The sequence below is a fragment of the Mirounga angustirostris genome, unplaced genomic scaffold (genome assembly GCF_029215605.1).
Source record: "Mirounga angustirostris isolate CCGP_5_RB_7025 unplaced genomic scaffold, mMirAng1.0.hap1 SCAF_6, whole genome shotgun sequence".
Lineage (NCBI taxonomy): Eukaryota > Metazoa > Chordata > Mammalia > Carnivora > Phocidae > Mirounga > Mirounga angustirostris.
The window spans coordinates 80,908,127-80,925,494 of NW_026991714.1; the positions used below are offsets into that span (position 1 = coordinate 80,908,127).

Here is a 17,368-nt window from a genome sequence, read left to right on the forward strand (position 1 = left end):
TGGGCCAATCTTGGGCCCAAGGAGGAAAAGCAAGAAGGTCAATGAGAGGCAAGTTGACTTTCACACTAGCAGAAGGCCTGCCTTCTCCTTCAAGGCTCCTCCTGTCCTAAAGACAGCATCTTGTAGGGACAGGCTTTCCCACCTTTGTACGCTCAAGGCCTGGCTCAGTGCCTGACACTTGGTAGACACTCTAATAATATTTGTCTATCTAGGAGAACCTCCCCCATTTTTCCTTGCGGCTCTGATTATCCATGGTGGCTGGGGACCCATTTCAATTCCTGGGTAACCCACCATATAAAGGGTGAAAATACAGGCAACTCTTCTACTCACAAATGATAATGACAGAGCCAGTGGTAAAACCATGCTCTGAGATTATATTTAGGTTTCATTCATGCAGGTTCCTGTCATGTTACAAACATGAGTTTCCTCCTTCTCTTGAACCCCAGCATACAAAGCTGGCTGAGGAAGGGTCTGTCCGGGTAGCACTGAGGGAGGCATCGGAGTGGAGACAGTACATCAGGGGGACATACAGACTCTGCCTCAGTATCCTGCTCGCTGAGAAGCCACACCTGTCAGCTTCCCCCAGCAGCGGGGGAAGGCCACGGTGAGGTGCATGCCTGCACCCCCAAGTTGTGAAGGCCTGTTCGGGTGCTTAGCGGGACTACGCTGCTTTACCAGCACCTCAAGTCTTAATCAGACATGTTCCCCGGAGAGATCTCAGGCATCAGAGATGCTACAGCCTCGGGTCCATGGCAGACGTAAAAACGCGTCTCAGGCAGGAGCCGGAAGACCCTGGCATACGTAACTATGGCCCTCCCAGGACTCCAGTGAGAATCTAAGTAGCCCAGGGCCCAGCTTGCTCACCTGGTGTGGAAGTTCTGAATGTTCACATTTCTATAAGGAGCTGTTTTCCTTTGACACCAGAGCAGTAGACCTTCTTTGGCAGAGGTTTCTGTAATGACAGCCAAGAAAAAGTGTCCACATGGAAATACTACTTAATGCACACAATGCCTGGGAACCTGATAAAGAGACCTCCCAGGGAGCCAACCACCAAATGCATCATCTCTTCTCATGAGCTCTGCTGGGACCCTGCTCCCGGGGGCGGACTGCTGATGACACGGAAGGGACTTGAAAAGGCCAACACAAGAGCAACCACAAGTTATGATGTCATAAACATAAACCCAGGCTGCAGGGATGTTGGCAATGAATCATTTTTCTTTTAAAGTTTCGTTTAAAAACTACTCCTCCTCACTAGTTTATGACCTCACTAACCTGTCATTTGATTCTCTTATAGTCTTAGGTCAATGGAATTCACAGAGGCCGCTGTGTCTCCGATTTATTCCCTTACCCGGTGATTTTTATAATACCAAAAGGCTTTCATTAGTACGTTTCAGGTTTGGCCACCTGAGTTTTGATCAAGTAGAAACAACAACAGGCCCCCGGGGTAGAGCAGGGCAGGCCACAGAGGTCCCAGCTGCTACACTCAGAATCCAGCCCTGCATTCCCCGGAGGCCATACCTCCTCGTGCTGCTCCAGCCCACAACTGAGGGAGGGAGGGGCACGGGAGCTGGGCCATTCCTGCGTGTGTGCAGCTCCTCAGAGCGGCCCAGGCTGAAGGGCTCCCCATCAGACCCTTCTCCCCGCAGCCCTCCCTTTCCTTCTCCCATACAAGTGTTGGCCAGGTGCACTGGACTGAAGGTTCTCTCTCGGCCATTTTCGGTTCTTCATAGGCATTTCTTCCAACGAATCTCTGGTATGTCTGACCTGGACTAAATGTTTGTATTCCCCTACCCCCCCCCCCCAATTCCTATGTTAAAGCCCTGACCTTATTTAGAGATGGAGGCTTTGGGAGGCAATTAGGGTTAGATGAGGTCATGAGGGTGGGGCTCCCTTGATGGGATTAGAGCCCTTCTGAGAAGAGGGTTCTTCCTCCCCCTCTGCCCTGCAGGATGGAGCAAGAAGGCGGCCATCTACAAGCCAACATGAAGGTCCTTAGCAGAAATGGACCATGCTGGCACCCTGATCTTGGACTTCCGGCCTCTAGAACCATGAGAAAATAAATTTCTGTTGGTCGGGCCACTCAGTCTATGGTATTTTGTTACAGCCCAAGCCAACTAAGACAGCGTCTAACACCCACCTGGCACTGGCTTCTTGGAGGACCCAAAATTACATGCATCTAAACAGCTCCTCAAAACCACTCCCAAAATCTAGGATTCTGCCTGTATTTAAGGGCTAACAATTTAGAAAACCCCTATAAACACGTGGACTCTTGACTAACATTGGGCCCTGGCCTTCCATTTTAGTAAGGATTTAAAGTTGATTTTTTTTTTCCTCTCTGTAAAAAGCATTCTGTAATTATTTATCTAAATTGCCCATTCTAGTTCAGACTTTCCTGTGACCCATAACCCAGTTGAAATAAACACACTCCCCAAATTTTTCATGTGCTACAGGAATCATTTGAATGACTCCTATTCATGTCTTTTCTAGAAAATCTTATTGGGAAAACCAACGGAGAGTTCTAAGACTTTATTCAAATATTAACCGGTAAAAATGTTGAAAAATGGAACTCCATACTGCCTGCCTTTGGGGTCCCGACCAATGTAACCAATAAGAAAAAGTACATCAGAAGGAAATAACACACTGTATTTTACAAAGTTTAAATGAAATTTCGGCTAGAAAGGCAAACAGAAGTAAAGCAGATCAATACAATCTCGTAACTGCTACTGAAGTTTAAATTTGCCACTCACGGAGTTTCACCTAATTTCTGTCTGGATATGTCTGAATACTCCGAGGCAATGAATGTCGAAGTTTTCTCCTTATTTCAATGGCTAACCTAATCAAAAAGGAATTTCTCCTTATTTCACTGGCTAACCTAATCAAAAAGGAATCTCTCCCACCCCAAGCCCATTGTTAGGTTTTCCTAACCAGGCCTATTATGTCCCTGGCTGTGGTATACCCCACTCCCTGCCAGGATAGCTTAAATCTGAAACATGGCCTTTTGACACACACAAAATCATGGTGTGAAAAGCACATTATAAATACGTAGTGCCATTTTTCATTCCATCACAAAATACCATAGGATGCACCAAGGAACCCCATCCACGTACATCGGGACCACCCTCACTAGCAGGTGTATTTAATCTCTCATTTTATTTCCTGGAAGAAATCCATCATCCTCCGGAAAGAGACTGGCTTTTCAAAGAATTCAATCATAATAACAATGTCTTTTTGCACATGCTACACATCATTAAAATAAACTAAGATCATCTTTCTATAGACCTCCAGAAATTCAGTGAGGTTGTTAAGAAATGACTCCAAAAAAGTAAAACAATAAATAAAATTTTTTAAAAAAGTAAGTCAGCCAACTACCTCCTGAAAGACATCAACTTGGAAGAAATCTAGGGACTTTGCTAATCAAATTCCCACTTTTGAATGTTCAATTTCTTAGTCTTTTGAAAAGCAGATTAATACATCTTTTTATTGTGATATTTCACAAAATATTGTGATTTTATTATCTTATTTGGGACACATTATTAATCACTTTAGGGAAAATGAATAATGGATAATACCACTCATAGCCACACTTCAAATAGAAGTTCTAAATTAATATTATCACTAATGTGAAATTTGTAACCAATCAGAAAAACCCTGCAACAACCTCTGTAATATTTGTGGGAAAATGATTCACTAGTCTAGCAAATGCAATCGTGTGAATAAGATTTTTAAAAAAATAATATTTGTTCTTTAAGGGGGGCCTCAACTGTTCAAATATTTAAATTTGGAAGCATATAAAATTGGTAAAATTATTACAAATTACTCTTTTTTAATAAAGCAAGAACTTTTAAGAAGCATCTTGTTATTTTCACTAGAATGAAATGAATGTTCTTTAATAAAAGCACATTGCATGAAAGTTTTCAAATTCAGACTGTTTATTAAATCAAACTGGCTGTCATTTCTGAGGCTGAATTATTGAGATTTTAGTATCATCCTATCTTCCTTGGATTTTTAGATGACACAAATGGGGCCAGAAGGAAATAATCTAAGTGGGTCAGAAATTCCTTAAGGGTAAATACCTTAGGCTTCATGCCATCCCGTACAACAGTAGGTAAATTACTGGTTTTTAATGTTTGCTGGTTGATTAGTAGCTACCGTTACCTACAAAGACCTGCATCGGAGGGCACTCCGTCCTGGGCAGAAATATATACAACGCCCCCACCCCTCACCGTTCAGGTACCTGGTTACCTGTTAGGTGATGAAAGTACAGGATGCTGACTGGTTGGACAATTCAGACCGCCTTCAAATATGTTCTGCAGCTATACATTTTGTGATTCGAGGGCTAAATAGTATTGCAGAGTGCTAATTCTACGAACGTCAATTTGACACTTTTCAACAGTGCTGAATTCATCAAAATATTTAGGAGTACCGTGGGCGTAAAAGACTATAGATTTTCATCTTCAGCGGCAGTGCCAAGGACTATGACTCTATTATAGCAACGGAACAGTTGTGAGGCCAAAAGATACAATAACAATGGAGATTTTGTTAAGAGAAAGAAAGAGACAGAGACAGACACAGAGACAGAGAAGGAAGGTAGGGAGGGAGGGTGAAGGAATGAATGAACTCAGATTTCAACTGATGGGTTTTTTGCACCTGAAAAAAAAAATGTTTCAACGGCAAGTCTACAGAACTGTTAGAGTTGGGAACCTGTGAGTATAATAAGCAATTAAAAGCTCAGAAAATGCTCATTTTAAAAAGCGACTTCTGTTCTGAACATGTGCTCATCTTTTCCAAAACGATTCCACCCCCATGAATGAAACAGTATTGCTGGGGTCTTTCCCATACAAATATAAAACCTGTGAAAACCCAACTCCCATATCTTTCATTAAATCATGTAAATGACTGTTCAATTTTACAGGGCCCTATTTAAATTCTACTTTATAAATTCAATTTACAAATTACTCTAAGTATCCTAATACAATCAGATTTTCAACCAGGTCTTTTACCTTCAACTGAAATATCCTGAATAGCAAAGCGAAGGATGATGGTCCAGATCATACCCAGCGTCATCTTCACGTTGCCATCCACAATTTCTTTAGGAAAGAAAAAACAACAAATTTGTGTAAAGATAACATAACCAGTGCATAAATTTTTCCTGTAGCTTGTACGTTTCCCCTAAGTTCTGACTTCAGAGCTACTGGAAAATAGATATATACATGGGAAGGCCAGTTCATGTTTTTATAAGTGTCGCAGTGTGTCTAGTTATACAGTATTCATAACCAAATGTCTCTGGTTTAAACGAATTCTGAGTTAATAATAAGCACGTATCTTGCAAATGCATAATCACTGAAAACAACCCAAGAGTTCCCAAAGCTTAAGGACTAGATGCGCCAAGGTTCTAAGTAATCAAGTTCAGAGAACACAGGCTCATCTTCACCATGATCCTTCCAGCGCTCCCCAGGTGGGCCAAGGTCATGGCACTCAGCTGTATAAAGAAGCAGAGTCATCTCAGCTCCTGCCAAACTCACTGGGGCTCCCAATCTCCCAGAGAATGAATAGGTCACTTCTCTCCTACTAATTAGCTCTTCTTAAGAGTCACCAGGAAGGTTAAGCTCTTTCTCATCCCAATTATCAGGCTGAAGAAGACAGCATTATATTTGACTCTATTTTTTACAAATGATCCTAGAGCCTGGTCTGCCCTTTCTGGTACTTCTTCTTCTCGTCTCTGTACCCCAGAGCCTAGCAGACAGCCTGACATGAAGCAAGCACCATAAGTGGTGGGAGGAATTTGCCCAGTTGCAGGCCCACCCACCCTCCACTGGGAGGTCAATGTAGCAGACAGGGTCATTCCTATTACACCTCATTTACCTTCAGCCCCGATGGACACCAGTTTCACGCCTTTGCTGGCTATGTAATCCAAGGCCTTGTTAACATTAGCAATTTTGTGGAACCGCATTTTTCCTCGGTCAGGTTTGGGCAGTCTTTCCCCTGTCGGATGGAGAAAGAATAGCGTAGACACAGAGAAAATAACCCCGTGACACAGAATCGAGATGCCAAAATTCAGAGTCCACGCTTCCTTAAATGTGACCGTTTCTGATGGGTCTCTGGTGTCTGTAAACCACAGTATGGAGAGACCATAACCAAAACAACTTTCAAGACCAATGGACCAGCACAGACCCATATGCTTTTCAGATCTGCTGGGAGAATCCAATTGGGTCTACAGGCCAACTTACAAAGGGGTATAGAGGAAGGCTGGTTGGCATCCTGGGAGCCTTTGAAGTTGCTGACTAGCTATTAGAGGAAGTCGGGAGAGCCTGGTCCAAATCACAGCGGTGGCTGCCAGGGCTCATCACAGATAGCTGATTATGAAGATATATGGAGCAGGGCAGACTTGCCATCGTCCTCCCAGTCACACTTCAAGGGAGATCCCTTCTCTCATCCAAAGTCTAAACCAGCCAACTGAAATTCAGGGCAAAACATAACCCCTCTGGGATCTGAGCTCATGTTTTCAGAGTTATGCCAACATGTATTCTGGCATTCTGCATGGAAGACAATGTCTGGGAGATGCACTCACTGAGTTTAGAGCAGGGAGGGCAGCATGGTGGGGAGTTGCATAGGTCATTTTTTCTTTCTCATTTTGTTTCGAGGCAGGTGATGCAAACATGATTTTAATAAGTCAATTTTAAACAGAATTTACTCCTTTTTCAGAACAGAAAAATAACTCCAGACAGACTGCTCTTTGGAAAGGCATTCTCTGCCATGTTCTGGCCCAGCCAGGGTCAAAGGGAACTTCTGAAGCAGTTATCTCTAAATAGATGCATCGCTAGAGCTCACGCACGGACGCGCAGGGTGGGCTAGGACACCTACTTAATGTCTAACACCAACCTGAAATGACTTCCAAAAGCAGCATGAGCTTGAGGCCATTCCTGAAGTCTTCCTCGATGTTCTCAATCTGGGTACCAGCTTTCCTTAGGTGTGAATTACACCAGGCAGTGAAGGTCTGCAACGAGAACCAAACACTGCTTGGCACAGCCCCATCAGCAGGCAACCCCACCCCCTCCCATGCAGACAACACTTGACATCCTACACACTCCAGGGAGTCTAAGAGGCTGGAGCTCCTGGGGTCTTCTAGAGCAAGCAGACTTTGGCGGAAAGAATGACGTGAGGCCTACAGTAAGATTTTAGTAGTTTCCCCTTTCAGAACCTCCCCCCTCCAAAAAATCATTTATTTGATATGCCAGCCTGAGGGATTTGTGCCTTCGGTTTAAAAAGGTACCACATTGGGCACCTGGGTGGCTCAGTCGTTAAGCATCTGCCTTCGGCTCAGGTCATGATCCCGGGGTCCTGGGATCGAGCCCCGCATCGAGCTCCCTGCTCCGCGGGAAGCCTGCTTCTCCCTCTCCCACTCTCCCTACTTGTGCTCCCTCTCTCGCTGTGTCTTTCTCTGTCAAATAAATAAATAAAATCTTTAAAAAATAAATAAATAAAAATAAAAAAATAAAAAGGTACCACATTCACACCTATGCCCTCACCTTCTGAAAACCTCCTACTTTGTAGGAGATACGGACTAAATGAGAGTGTGCTTATTCCCTGCATGCAACAAAAATAAGCTTCCTTACAGAATGGATTGAATAAATAATGTTTAAATAATGTTCATAACGTCTTACTTCAGAGCAGAGGGTGGGCGGTGTTGTGTCGTAGATAGGAAAAGAGAGGAGGGACCCAAAACCACTAATTATCTTAGTTTATCCTGAATGCACAACAGTGTTATGCTAGTAACTAAATTAATTAAACAAATTTGCAGTATAGTCAATCATTAAAAAGAATGATAATAATAATAGTAATAATGACCTCCTCCTGGCATATGCCAGGCCCTGGGCTAGACCTTGGATTTCAAAGACAATTAGATACAGCCCAGCCATGGAAGGGCTCACAGTCTAGCCATGTTAACAAATCACAAAGACAATCTTCAGTGGAAAGATGGACTATGTATTAAGCGGCATCCAAAGTCATTCTGTTTATTTTTCAAGCTACTTTTAACTTGGTTTCCACTTGTGCATTATTTCCTGCCAAAACCATTTTAGAAGGGCTCTGGCAGCTGCTGGCTAAGAATGCAAACTGTCCCCTTGTGTCACAACAGCTGTGGGACTCAAGAACAAAGTGCCCAGCACGTTACTCTGTGGGGAGACACGCAAATAGGGTCTGTGTTACAGAAGAGAAAATGAATCCCTAAAAAACAGACAGCTTCCATGCAAGACCACAAGAAGATACTGTTTCCATAAAAATGATTTTCCTGGATAATAAAGATTTTCAAATCTAACAGTCACTTATTTCAACAAATATGCAATGGCATTAAGCTCGAGGGCAAAAAGAATGTAGGCATTTTCTTGGACTTAAAAAATTCATTTTACTGAGACCCTAAAAGAATAATTATTTCTCCTAAAACACCTCTAAACTTCAGTCAGCTCAAAACAGAAGAGATATTCGAAACCATATACTCTAGATCTACCCCCTATCAATATGGTAGCCACTAGCCATGGGTGGCTATTTAAGTGTAAATTAACTAAAATGAAAGGAAATTAAAAATTCTAGTTCCTCAGTTGCATAAGCCACCTTTCAAGTGCTCAAAAGCTGCAGGGGGCTGGTGGCTACTGAACTGGATGGTGCCCATACTGAACATTCCAGCATCACAGAAAGCTGGATGGGACAGTGCTGCCCTAGGTAACCAAACTTTGGAATCTGAAGCTAAGATTGTTAGGAAGAGTCTATCATGTATTTATTTCAATATTAGTTTTATCTATTTACTTTTTGAATAGGCGATCCATTTCCCTAGCTCAAAATTCAAGGGTCACAAAAAGGGGATAAAATGAAAAGTGTCCCTGTCTTCCTATTCCCAGGTACCTAGTTCTGTTCCCCAGAGGGAACATTCAGTTTTGCATGTTATCTCTTCAAGGATCTCTGATACATATGTAAGTACACAGACACACACTGCTTTTTTTTTTTTTTTGTCCTTTAATCCATATCAGAATATAGACATTGTTCTGCACCTGGATTTTTTTTTTTTTTTTACCCACATAAAAAATACAACCTAGAGGTCATTCCGTATCAGTACAGATCATTCCTTTTTATGGTCGCATAATATTCCACTGTAGTGCATACACCATACTTTATGTAACTAGCTCCCTGTGGATAGACATTGAGGTGGTTTCTAGACAGTTACCTCTCAATAAAACACATCCTAGGCCCCATTTTCCACAAGCAAAACGACTTTAAACATGTTTGGGTTTTATTTTGTTTTATTTTAACTGACAATACTGAGACTAATCATACACCCAACCTTTTGGGAAAGGCACAAGAAAACACGTTGTGATTTTTAAAAATGGAATTGACAGAAAAATATAATGACATAAAATATTTATAGAGTTGCCTTTATTTAGATGCGACTTAAAAATGAGCAACTACGGCTGCTGCAAAGTACCTTATCTTCTTACCATGTTACTTAAGTCCCAAGTGTCATAATAATAAAAGTGGCAGAAACACTTCTGAATATAACCCCAAAGCTGCAAGCATCCTGACCCCGCTATGAAACACTGGGGAAGCCTGTCTGATACTACCTTTTGATAGGTATACCCCCAACGAAGGTAATTTACCACAGGTAATAATTCCTTTGTGCAAATCCGGAGAACAGATTTAATCTAAAAGGTCAGTTTACTTAGTTGGGTCTAATGAAGTGTCCCTATCTTTAATGAGCATTCCTAAGAGCCAATAAAGGTGGTAAGTAACCAACTTAAATGTGAAAAAGAACCCCCGCCAGCTCTGGGATAAAGCTTTGCAAAGAGGCCAGTGCACTCTGGAAAGGAATTTTAAGCTTTATCAGAATGTTTAACTTTCATTCTATTTACAGTTTTTTTTTTTTTTAAGATTTTTATTTATTTATTTGACACAGAGAGAGACAGCGAGAGAGGGAACACAAGTAGTGGGAGTGGGAGAGGGAGAAGCAGACTTCCCGCGGAGCAGGGAGCCCGATGCGGGGCTCCATCCCAGGACTCTGGGATCATGACCTGAGTTGAAGGCAGACACTTAACCGACTGAGCCACCCAGGTGCCCCCATATGGTATTTTTTCTTAAAAGATTTCATTTATTTATTTGACAGAGAGAGACAGCAAGAGAGGGAACACAAGCAGGGGGAGTGGGAGAGGGAGAAGCAGATTCCCCGCTGAGCAGGGAGCCCGGTGTGGGACGCGATCCCAGGACTCCAGAATCATGACCTGAGCCGAAGGCAGTTGCTTAACCGACTGAGCCACCCAGGTGCAGTGAATGTATTTTTGACTTGAGATATTTTTAACTTACCATGGGGTTATCCAGATATAACCCCAACGTGAGTTAAGGAAGATCTGAATCTCCAGAAGAGAAAGGCTGATATCTGTGGTTCTTAACACCTTCCAAAGAAGCTCACGAGAAAACGAAGGGAAAGGGTGTTCAAGACACACGGAGAAAAGATGGAAAATCAGAGGAAGGCACTGCCTCCAAATGTATATTCCTCAGACAACAGGAACTAATGTCGGCATCTCTGCCCCAAACGTAAGGAATCACAACCCAGGAGGCACTGGCCAGGATGGGTGGTCCTACGGGTGCAGATTGGTCTCTGGGCCCATAGAGGCCCACCTTGGCTGTGGCACAAAATCTCTGCACACAACAGGGTGCAAAGGAGAAGGGCCCAGAGATTAAGGCTGTGTTTCCATGGCTCGTAGTATTATGTTTTCATGCAGGAAGTCTGAAAGATACTCAGACTATCCTCAGTCCCTCCTCTGTTATATTCCTGAACACAATCTAGAGGCCCAGAAAACGTTCCTCAACACCCAAAACATGGCGGTTGATAATACCAGTGGAAGGAGTTTCCCATGAGTAGCATTAGCAAGAAGTGTTAGTCTCGTTCACTGGCAGGTCAGGCCATTCCTTCTTTCCTGAAGAACCTACTGGCAAAGTCCCTAGTCCACAAAAACTGTGAACCTATCGTCTTTCTCAAAGTTAAATTCTATGACAATCAGCCCAGCGTGCATAATGGCAAAGAAAGTACCGTATCTTTACTGACATGTTGAGATAAGCCTATTACTGAATGATATCCATTTGCTTTTGGTTTCTTTTTAAGTTAATTAAGCCTATAGACATAACAGCCTACATTGTAGACTTTTCCACAGAGAGAAGGGAAGAAAGGTCTTTTAATCAAAATGATTTACATAACATGAGTTCATATCTCTACCTGGAAGAGATTATTACCCAGATAAAGACCAAAAAAAAAAAAAATCAATCTTGTGTCTGACACAGTTGTCTGAACACGAGATCATTTCATGCTAGCAGATAATTATTAATTCTTTTCAGAAATAAGGTTCTAGGCCTGGTCTGTCTCCTCTAAGACGATCTGTTCAACTTACTATTCTGTTTTCTTCAAACCAAAAATACGGCAAGACAACATCTATAAATTTCCTTTATACTTTTTACACTAGCTTTTCCTCTGATAATAATGACATAAAATACTAATTTCAGATCCCATTTCCCAAAATGGGTACTCAGAAAAGCTTGTGGGGTTTTTCTGAAGGGAAGAGAACGGGGCCTGCTGAGGGCTGGGACATTCGGACAGAGCCCACAGTATGAAGCTCGGGGTGGGGGGGGCGGGTAGGAAGTTCTGAAGAAGCTCTCAGCTTTCAAGCCCACCGATTATCACACAGCTTATCTGTCAGGTCCCAAATGGTTTGGGGCACTGTCAAAGTGTTCTGTGATTTTGAGATTGCCTACAGCTTGCTTTCCTCAGTGAGTGAAGGCATCAGGAGGCTCGCCGAGCTGATCCTGGCCTGCATCCTGTGGGGTGGGACGAGCGGGCCCCAGGAGTCGGGGAGGTCGAGCCCGGTCCAGCCTGCAGTTGTGGCTCAGAACTCAGATTCTATTTCTGACTCGGACACCATGCAATTATTTGTCCTTCATGTCCTGACACTTTCCCAGCTACAGAAAAAAAAAGGGAGGGGGGATAATAATTGTTATGATCAACTCTAGGAACCAGTTCAAAAGGTTATCAGGAGGAGAACAATGATAAAAGTTGGCTGACCAACACTACCTATTACGTTGGTTCTGAACACATTCTCGCGTAGAACTAGCAGAAAGCACTCTGTGGTTTAAGTTCATTTTCTAAAAATGCTCCATGTATTTTGCTATTTACAAGAATCACTTTAAGGGTGTGTTATTTTCCACCTCACAGACTTCCAATCTGGCAAGATTCCTTCTAATCACTTACCTGGGTTTTTAAAAAATATTTGAAAAGTAAGGAGGTGGGGAGCATCTAGAAAGCTGCCCCCTTAAACTCTCCGATTAAGGCAGGAGAGGAGGTCAGAGCTGTTCCTCGGAAGTAAACGTGATCTCAGCTTTAGGGTTTAAGAAGGAGACACTGCACAGAGAGGGCAGAAATTCCTGCCCCACGTAGCTGGCAGAAGCAGAACTTTCTGGTTCACAACAAAGCTTCACAATCCCCTCAGCTGAGAGATCCCAGTCCACACACCAGGTGAGGATGCGCACTGGGTGATCCCTATAACGAGGCCATAGCAGCATGGCCTTAAGTTTAAATATTCAGACACGTAACCATCTTGTAAAAACTTTAAGGAAGTTCTCTGGACCCAGAAGCCACTCACGGTGATGACTGGTCAGCCTAAATCATCTGATCTGGAAAAAGATTCCAAACCTTCAAGGTTGCCAAGTGCCCAGGTACACCTCTCAACTACTCACGCGACATTTTAAAAATTCAACCAAAGAGAGAGAAGTGTGTCAGCATCAAAGTGTCCATTCTAAGGATCCTGCATGTGTTGCAACCAATTGTAAGATGTCTTGGAAGTCCATCTGGAGCCCTCATGTTCTCATGAGTTGTATAACCAGGCAACTAACTACACGGGGGGCAGCCCTTTTGTTCTCTGCCCACAAATCTCTGCTGAGTCTCCAAGATCCTGCTAGATAACACGGCAGGCGACAGCTCAGTTTAGCACCCCCTGAAACACAGCGGCCCTAAAACCTGATTCCTGGCTCTGTGACCCATTGAGAGTCCGGTGTGGGTGAGTCAGCCCCTCTCCCCTGTGACTTGCTGCTTCCCCCACGGAATGCACTGTGCACCTAATTCAACTAGCTGACCGTGATGTATGATAAATGAAAGAGAATGCAAACTACTTCCCAAATACAGATGCGGGGCACCTGGGTGACTCAGTCGGTTAAGCGACTGCCTTCGGCTCAGGTCATGATCCTGGAGTCCCAGGACCGAGTCCCACATGGCAGGGGGCTCCCTGCTCAGCGGGGAGTCTGCTTCTCTCTCTGATCCTCCCTCCTCTCATGCTCTCTCTCTCATTCTCGCTCTCAAATAAATAAAATCTTTAAAAAAAGAAAAACAAAAACAAATACACATGCGACAGAAACACAAAAGAACAGCAGTCGGTGATGGCAATTCAAAGAAACTTGAGTTGCTTTGGGGTTTAAATTAAAAGGGAATAAGACCACTACATAGAAAAAATAGCCTACAGTCACGACTTAAGGCTACTAGAGAGTAAGAGATATTCCACCTCCGATAACTAAGCACAAACATGCTGTTGCTTAGCACATTTCATCAACTGTTACAGTGTACAGACAGAAAAAGGAGAGGAGAAGGTCTGGGATCCACGAATCCAGAAAGATGCCAGGACTTCATCTCTTCCTGATTTCCCCCAAATACTCACACCACTGTTCAGAGAACAAAGACCATCATTAGCATATCTTAACTTCCTCAAGGAACAAGGTGTTCAAAGCATTAGTTTTTGCCCATAGCAGTAAACAGATTTTGTCCCTGCATTTTTTAAAAAACTTATTTCCATGAGGCCGTTAATATAAAGGGCTACATTTGAATCAGGACTTGGTTCAAAATACACTAAGTATAAAGAGCCTCCAAATTAACTCTTGTTAAAAAAGCAAATCCCATTACATTCCATTGCAAATGACAGCCCCATAACTGGTTTCTAGGACCACAGTAGCCTCTGATCCTGTCTTGCTCACCGTTCTGGCACCTAAAGAACCCAGCATCCAGCAGGCGTACCTGTATCCACAGACAGAGAACTAGTACCCCTTCAAATTTTCAATACTTTAAAAGGTGACAATTGCAGTCATAAATAAGTTGGAACCTCAACAGTACCAAAATACGGCTTTTTTTTTTTTTAAGATTTATTTATTTGAGAGAGCGAGAATGAGAGAGAGTACATGAGAGGGGGGAGGGTCAGAGGGAGAAGCAGGCTCCTCGCTGAGCAGGGAGCCCGATGCGGGACTCGATCCCGGGACTCCAGGATCATGACCTGAGCCGAAGGCAGTTGCTTAACCAACTGAGCCACCCAGGCGCCCCCAAATACGGCTTTTTTTAAAAGAATTTCTTTCTTTCTTTCTCTCTTGTTTTCTTTCCTTGAAAGAGAGAGATTGAGAGAACCAGGGGAGGAGCAGAGGGAGAGGGACAAGCAGACTCCGTTTCAAGCGCAGAGCCAGACGCAGGGCTCGATCCCACGGCCCTGAGACCGTGACCTGAGCTGAAATCAAGAGTCAGACGCTTCACCGACTGAGCCACCCAGGCGCCCCTAAAATACTGCTTTTCACTTGACTTCCAGGGATACTCAGAAATACAAACTTAATTACTCCGAGACCAAGTAAGAGGGGAAAAAAAGAAGTAGCCTTCTTCCGTTGATTCACGCCCAACAAGTTCTGCCAGCAAGCAGGGCTCGGGGTGGCTACCCAAAGTTAGAGTACCTAGCAATCTCAAATTGTGGGGTAGGAGAGCCCAGGAACAACTCAAGGGGCGCTGCTGTCACTGTTAGAGTCCTTTAAGGACTTGATAGGAAAGTGGGGGAAAAAAATGCTGTCAGAAATACCTGGTATGTGGGGCGCCTGGGTGGCTCAGTCGTTAAGCATCTGCCTTCGGCTCAGGTTGTGATCCCAGAGTCCTGGGATTGAGCCCTACATCGGGCTCCCTGCTCCGCGGGAAGCCTGCTTCTCCCTCTCCCACTACCCTGCTTGTGTTCCCTCTCTCACTGTGTCTCTCTCTGTCAAATAAATAATAAATTTAAAAAAAAAATCTTAAAAAAAAAAAGAAATACCTGGTATGTGACACCACTTGTACACTCCCAAAAATACTGGTGAAAGTGACAGACGCAAGGGGGGTCTTTGCTTTGTGCTCTGGACAGTACCTGGCACATAGTGACGCTCAATGACTCTCTGTTGCATAGGATCTGATTTGTCAGACTTTCTGGGACAGAGTAAAGAAGATAGCAATCAAATTTTTTTTTTTTGACTGAAATTTCAATATAAAAAAGACTGAGGAGTTGAAAATCTGTATCTGCTAAAAAAAAAAAAATCTCTATCTGCTCAAGTTCCAGGTTTTAAAAAATTATCATGTCAAACTTAACTACAGAATCCTTAAATGTTAAAAGAGACTCTGTAATCTTGCCAAAAAAGAAAAAAAACCTTGTGAAAAATGAAAGACAACCTCACGGCTGAGGGCATCTAAAAATAGAATCCGGCTAATGGATGATTCTTTAAGTGGGTAGGTTAAAGATGTCTCTCCCAGCACTTGAAAAGATTATTCTATCCGTGTCTGGTTTTAATCAGGGATTTGGAACCCTGAATTTTAGGCGTCAGTCACCGGGCTCAGAAGACGGGCTACCATTTAGGTCCTGGGCTGTGAAGAATATATAAAGAAAGGTGCTAAAAGCTCTAAGACTGCCTAACAGGAGACAAAAACAAATGCTCTTCAGGTTTTTTAACAAAGCCAAATCCAGCCCAGACGGATTCCGGCTTGAGGGACAGCCTCTCTGGTATGTGGAATCTCCTCCATACCTTCCAGAAAGGACGGGACAGATCAAAGTTAGGGAATATGGAAAGGTGTCATGACAGTTAGTAAGGCTACTTTATATAAGGAAAAGTCTGGGCTTCAATGGGAAACCTGATCATTGTCTACAGCACGCCTTCCATGCTATTCCACAACTCATAAATCATAGATAAAGGAGAACCGTGCAAGTAATTCTTGCCTATAGACAAGAAATGCATTCTGTTCGGTACAGAGACAATCCTTCCTCCCAGAGGGACATTCATTTAACTCTTCCTAATCTATAAATGTGCCTATTCTTTGGATTTTTTTTTTTTAAACTGCTTGCAACTCCTCTCCAGTTTTTTCTTTGCCAGTGAGTTAAATAACATCTTTAGCATGTGTTCATTTTTATATTTGTGTGAGAGTCATGATTTTTACCTTTATGTAAGAATTGTCTTTTAATACTTTAGGATCTAAAGAGAGGTCAACATGCAAATTATGCTGAAATATTCATTATTCCGATCTAAATGTTACTGATTTCGGTGAAGACAAATAGTAACTGATACACAAGAATGATACGCAGAACTGAAGTCTATCATTTGCTGATCTTAAGTTACAGAATGCTTCCCCTGTCCTGTGAAAATGACAACTGTCCTAAGTCTCAGCTTACTGGATTCCTTTTCTATGTCAAAGCCTCCATTTAAAGTCTAATACGTGTCCCCATGTTCCCTCTTATACGAATCACCATAAATAATATTGGATTTGGGCTGAATTATTTAGCACTTTTCTGTTTCATATAGATCTTACATTTATCTAGAAGCTAAAGTATTTCCATCTGTTAATTTCCTCCCTGCTCAAGAAAATTTCCCGCAAACGTTTTATCACCACTTACAGGAGTCCTTATTATTCATGCTCCTGATTCTTTTTTTTTTTTTTAAGATTTTATTTATTTGACAGAGAGAGACACAGCGAGAGAGGGAACACAAGCAGGGGGAGTGGGAGAGGGAGAAGCAGGCTCCCCCACGCGGGACTCGATCCCAGGACCCCGAGATGATGACCTGAGCTGAAGGCAGACGCATAACCGACTGAGCCACCCAGGCGTCCCACACTCCTGATTCTTATTTCTCAGCTGCAATTACTCATCTCTTCGTCTCTATTATCGGCAAGGCATGTGAAGCAACACAGCAAGGACATCAAACCCTTCTCTGATCCGCTGATTCTCAGGGTTAGTTGCAACTCAAGCTACCTCTACTTTCATTCCAAGGGGTGTTTTAAAATTCTTGAAACAGGGGCGCCTGGGTGGCTCCGTCGGTTAGACGTCTGACTCTTGGCGTCAGCTCAGGTCATGATCTCATGGGTCGTGGGATCAAGCCATGGGGCTCTGTGCTCAGCGGGGAGGCTGCTTAAAGATTCTCTCCCTCTGCCCCTCCCCCCACCCGTGTTGCTCTCTCTCTCTCTCAAATAAATGGATAAATCTTTAAAAAACTTCTTGAAACAAAATTTTTATATAAAAATTTGTAAAGCTTA

General features: G+C 43.1%; 1 protein-coding gene across 1 annotated transcript in view; it reads right to left on the reverse strand.

Annotated features, from left to right (window-relative positions):
* The window catches only part of ACTN2 (actinin alpha 2), a 65,317-nt gene that overhangs the window by 32,720 nt on the left and 15,229 nt on the right, over positions 1–17,368 (reverse strand). The window contains exons 2-5 of the mRNA XM_045877775.3: positions 6,880–6,994; positions 5,863–5,982; positions 5,001–5,087; positions 865–952 (exon numbers count right to left, since the gene is read on the reverse strand). Coding sequence (XP_045733731.1) covers positions 865–952; positions 5,001–5,087; positions 5,863–5,982; positions 6,880–6,994 — 410 coding nt within the window. The remainder of the gene's footprint in view (positions 1–864; positions 953–5,000; positions 5,088–5,862; positions 5,983–6,879; positions 6,995–17,368) is intronic.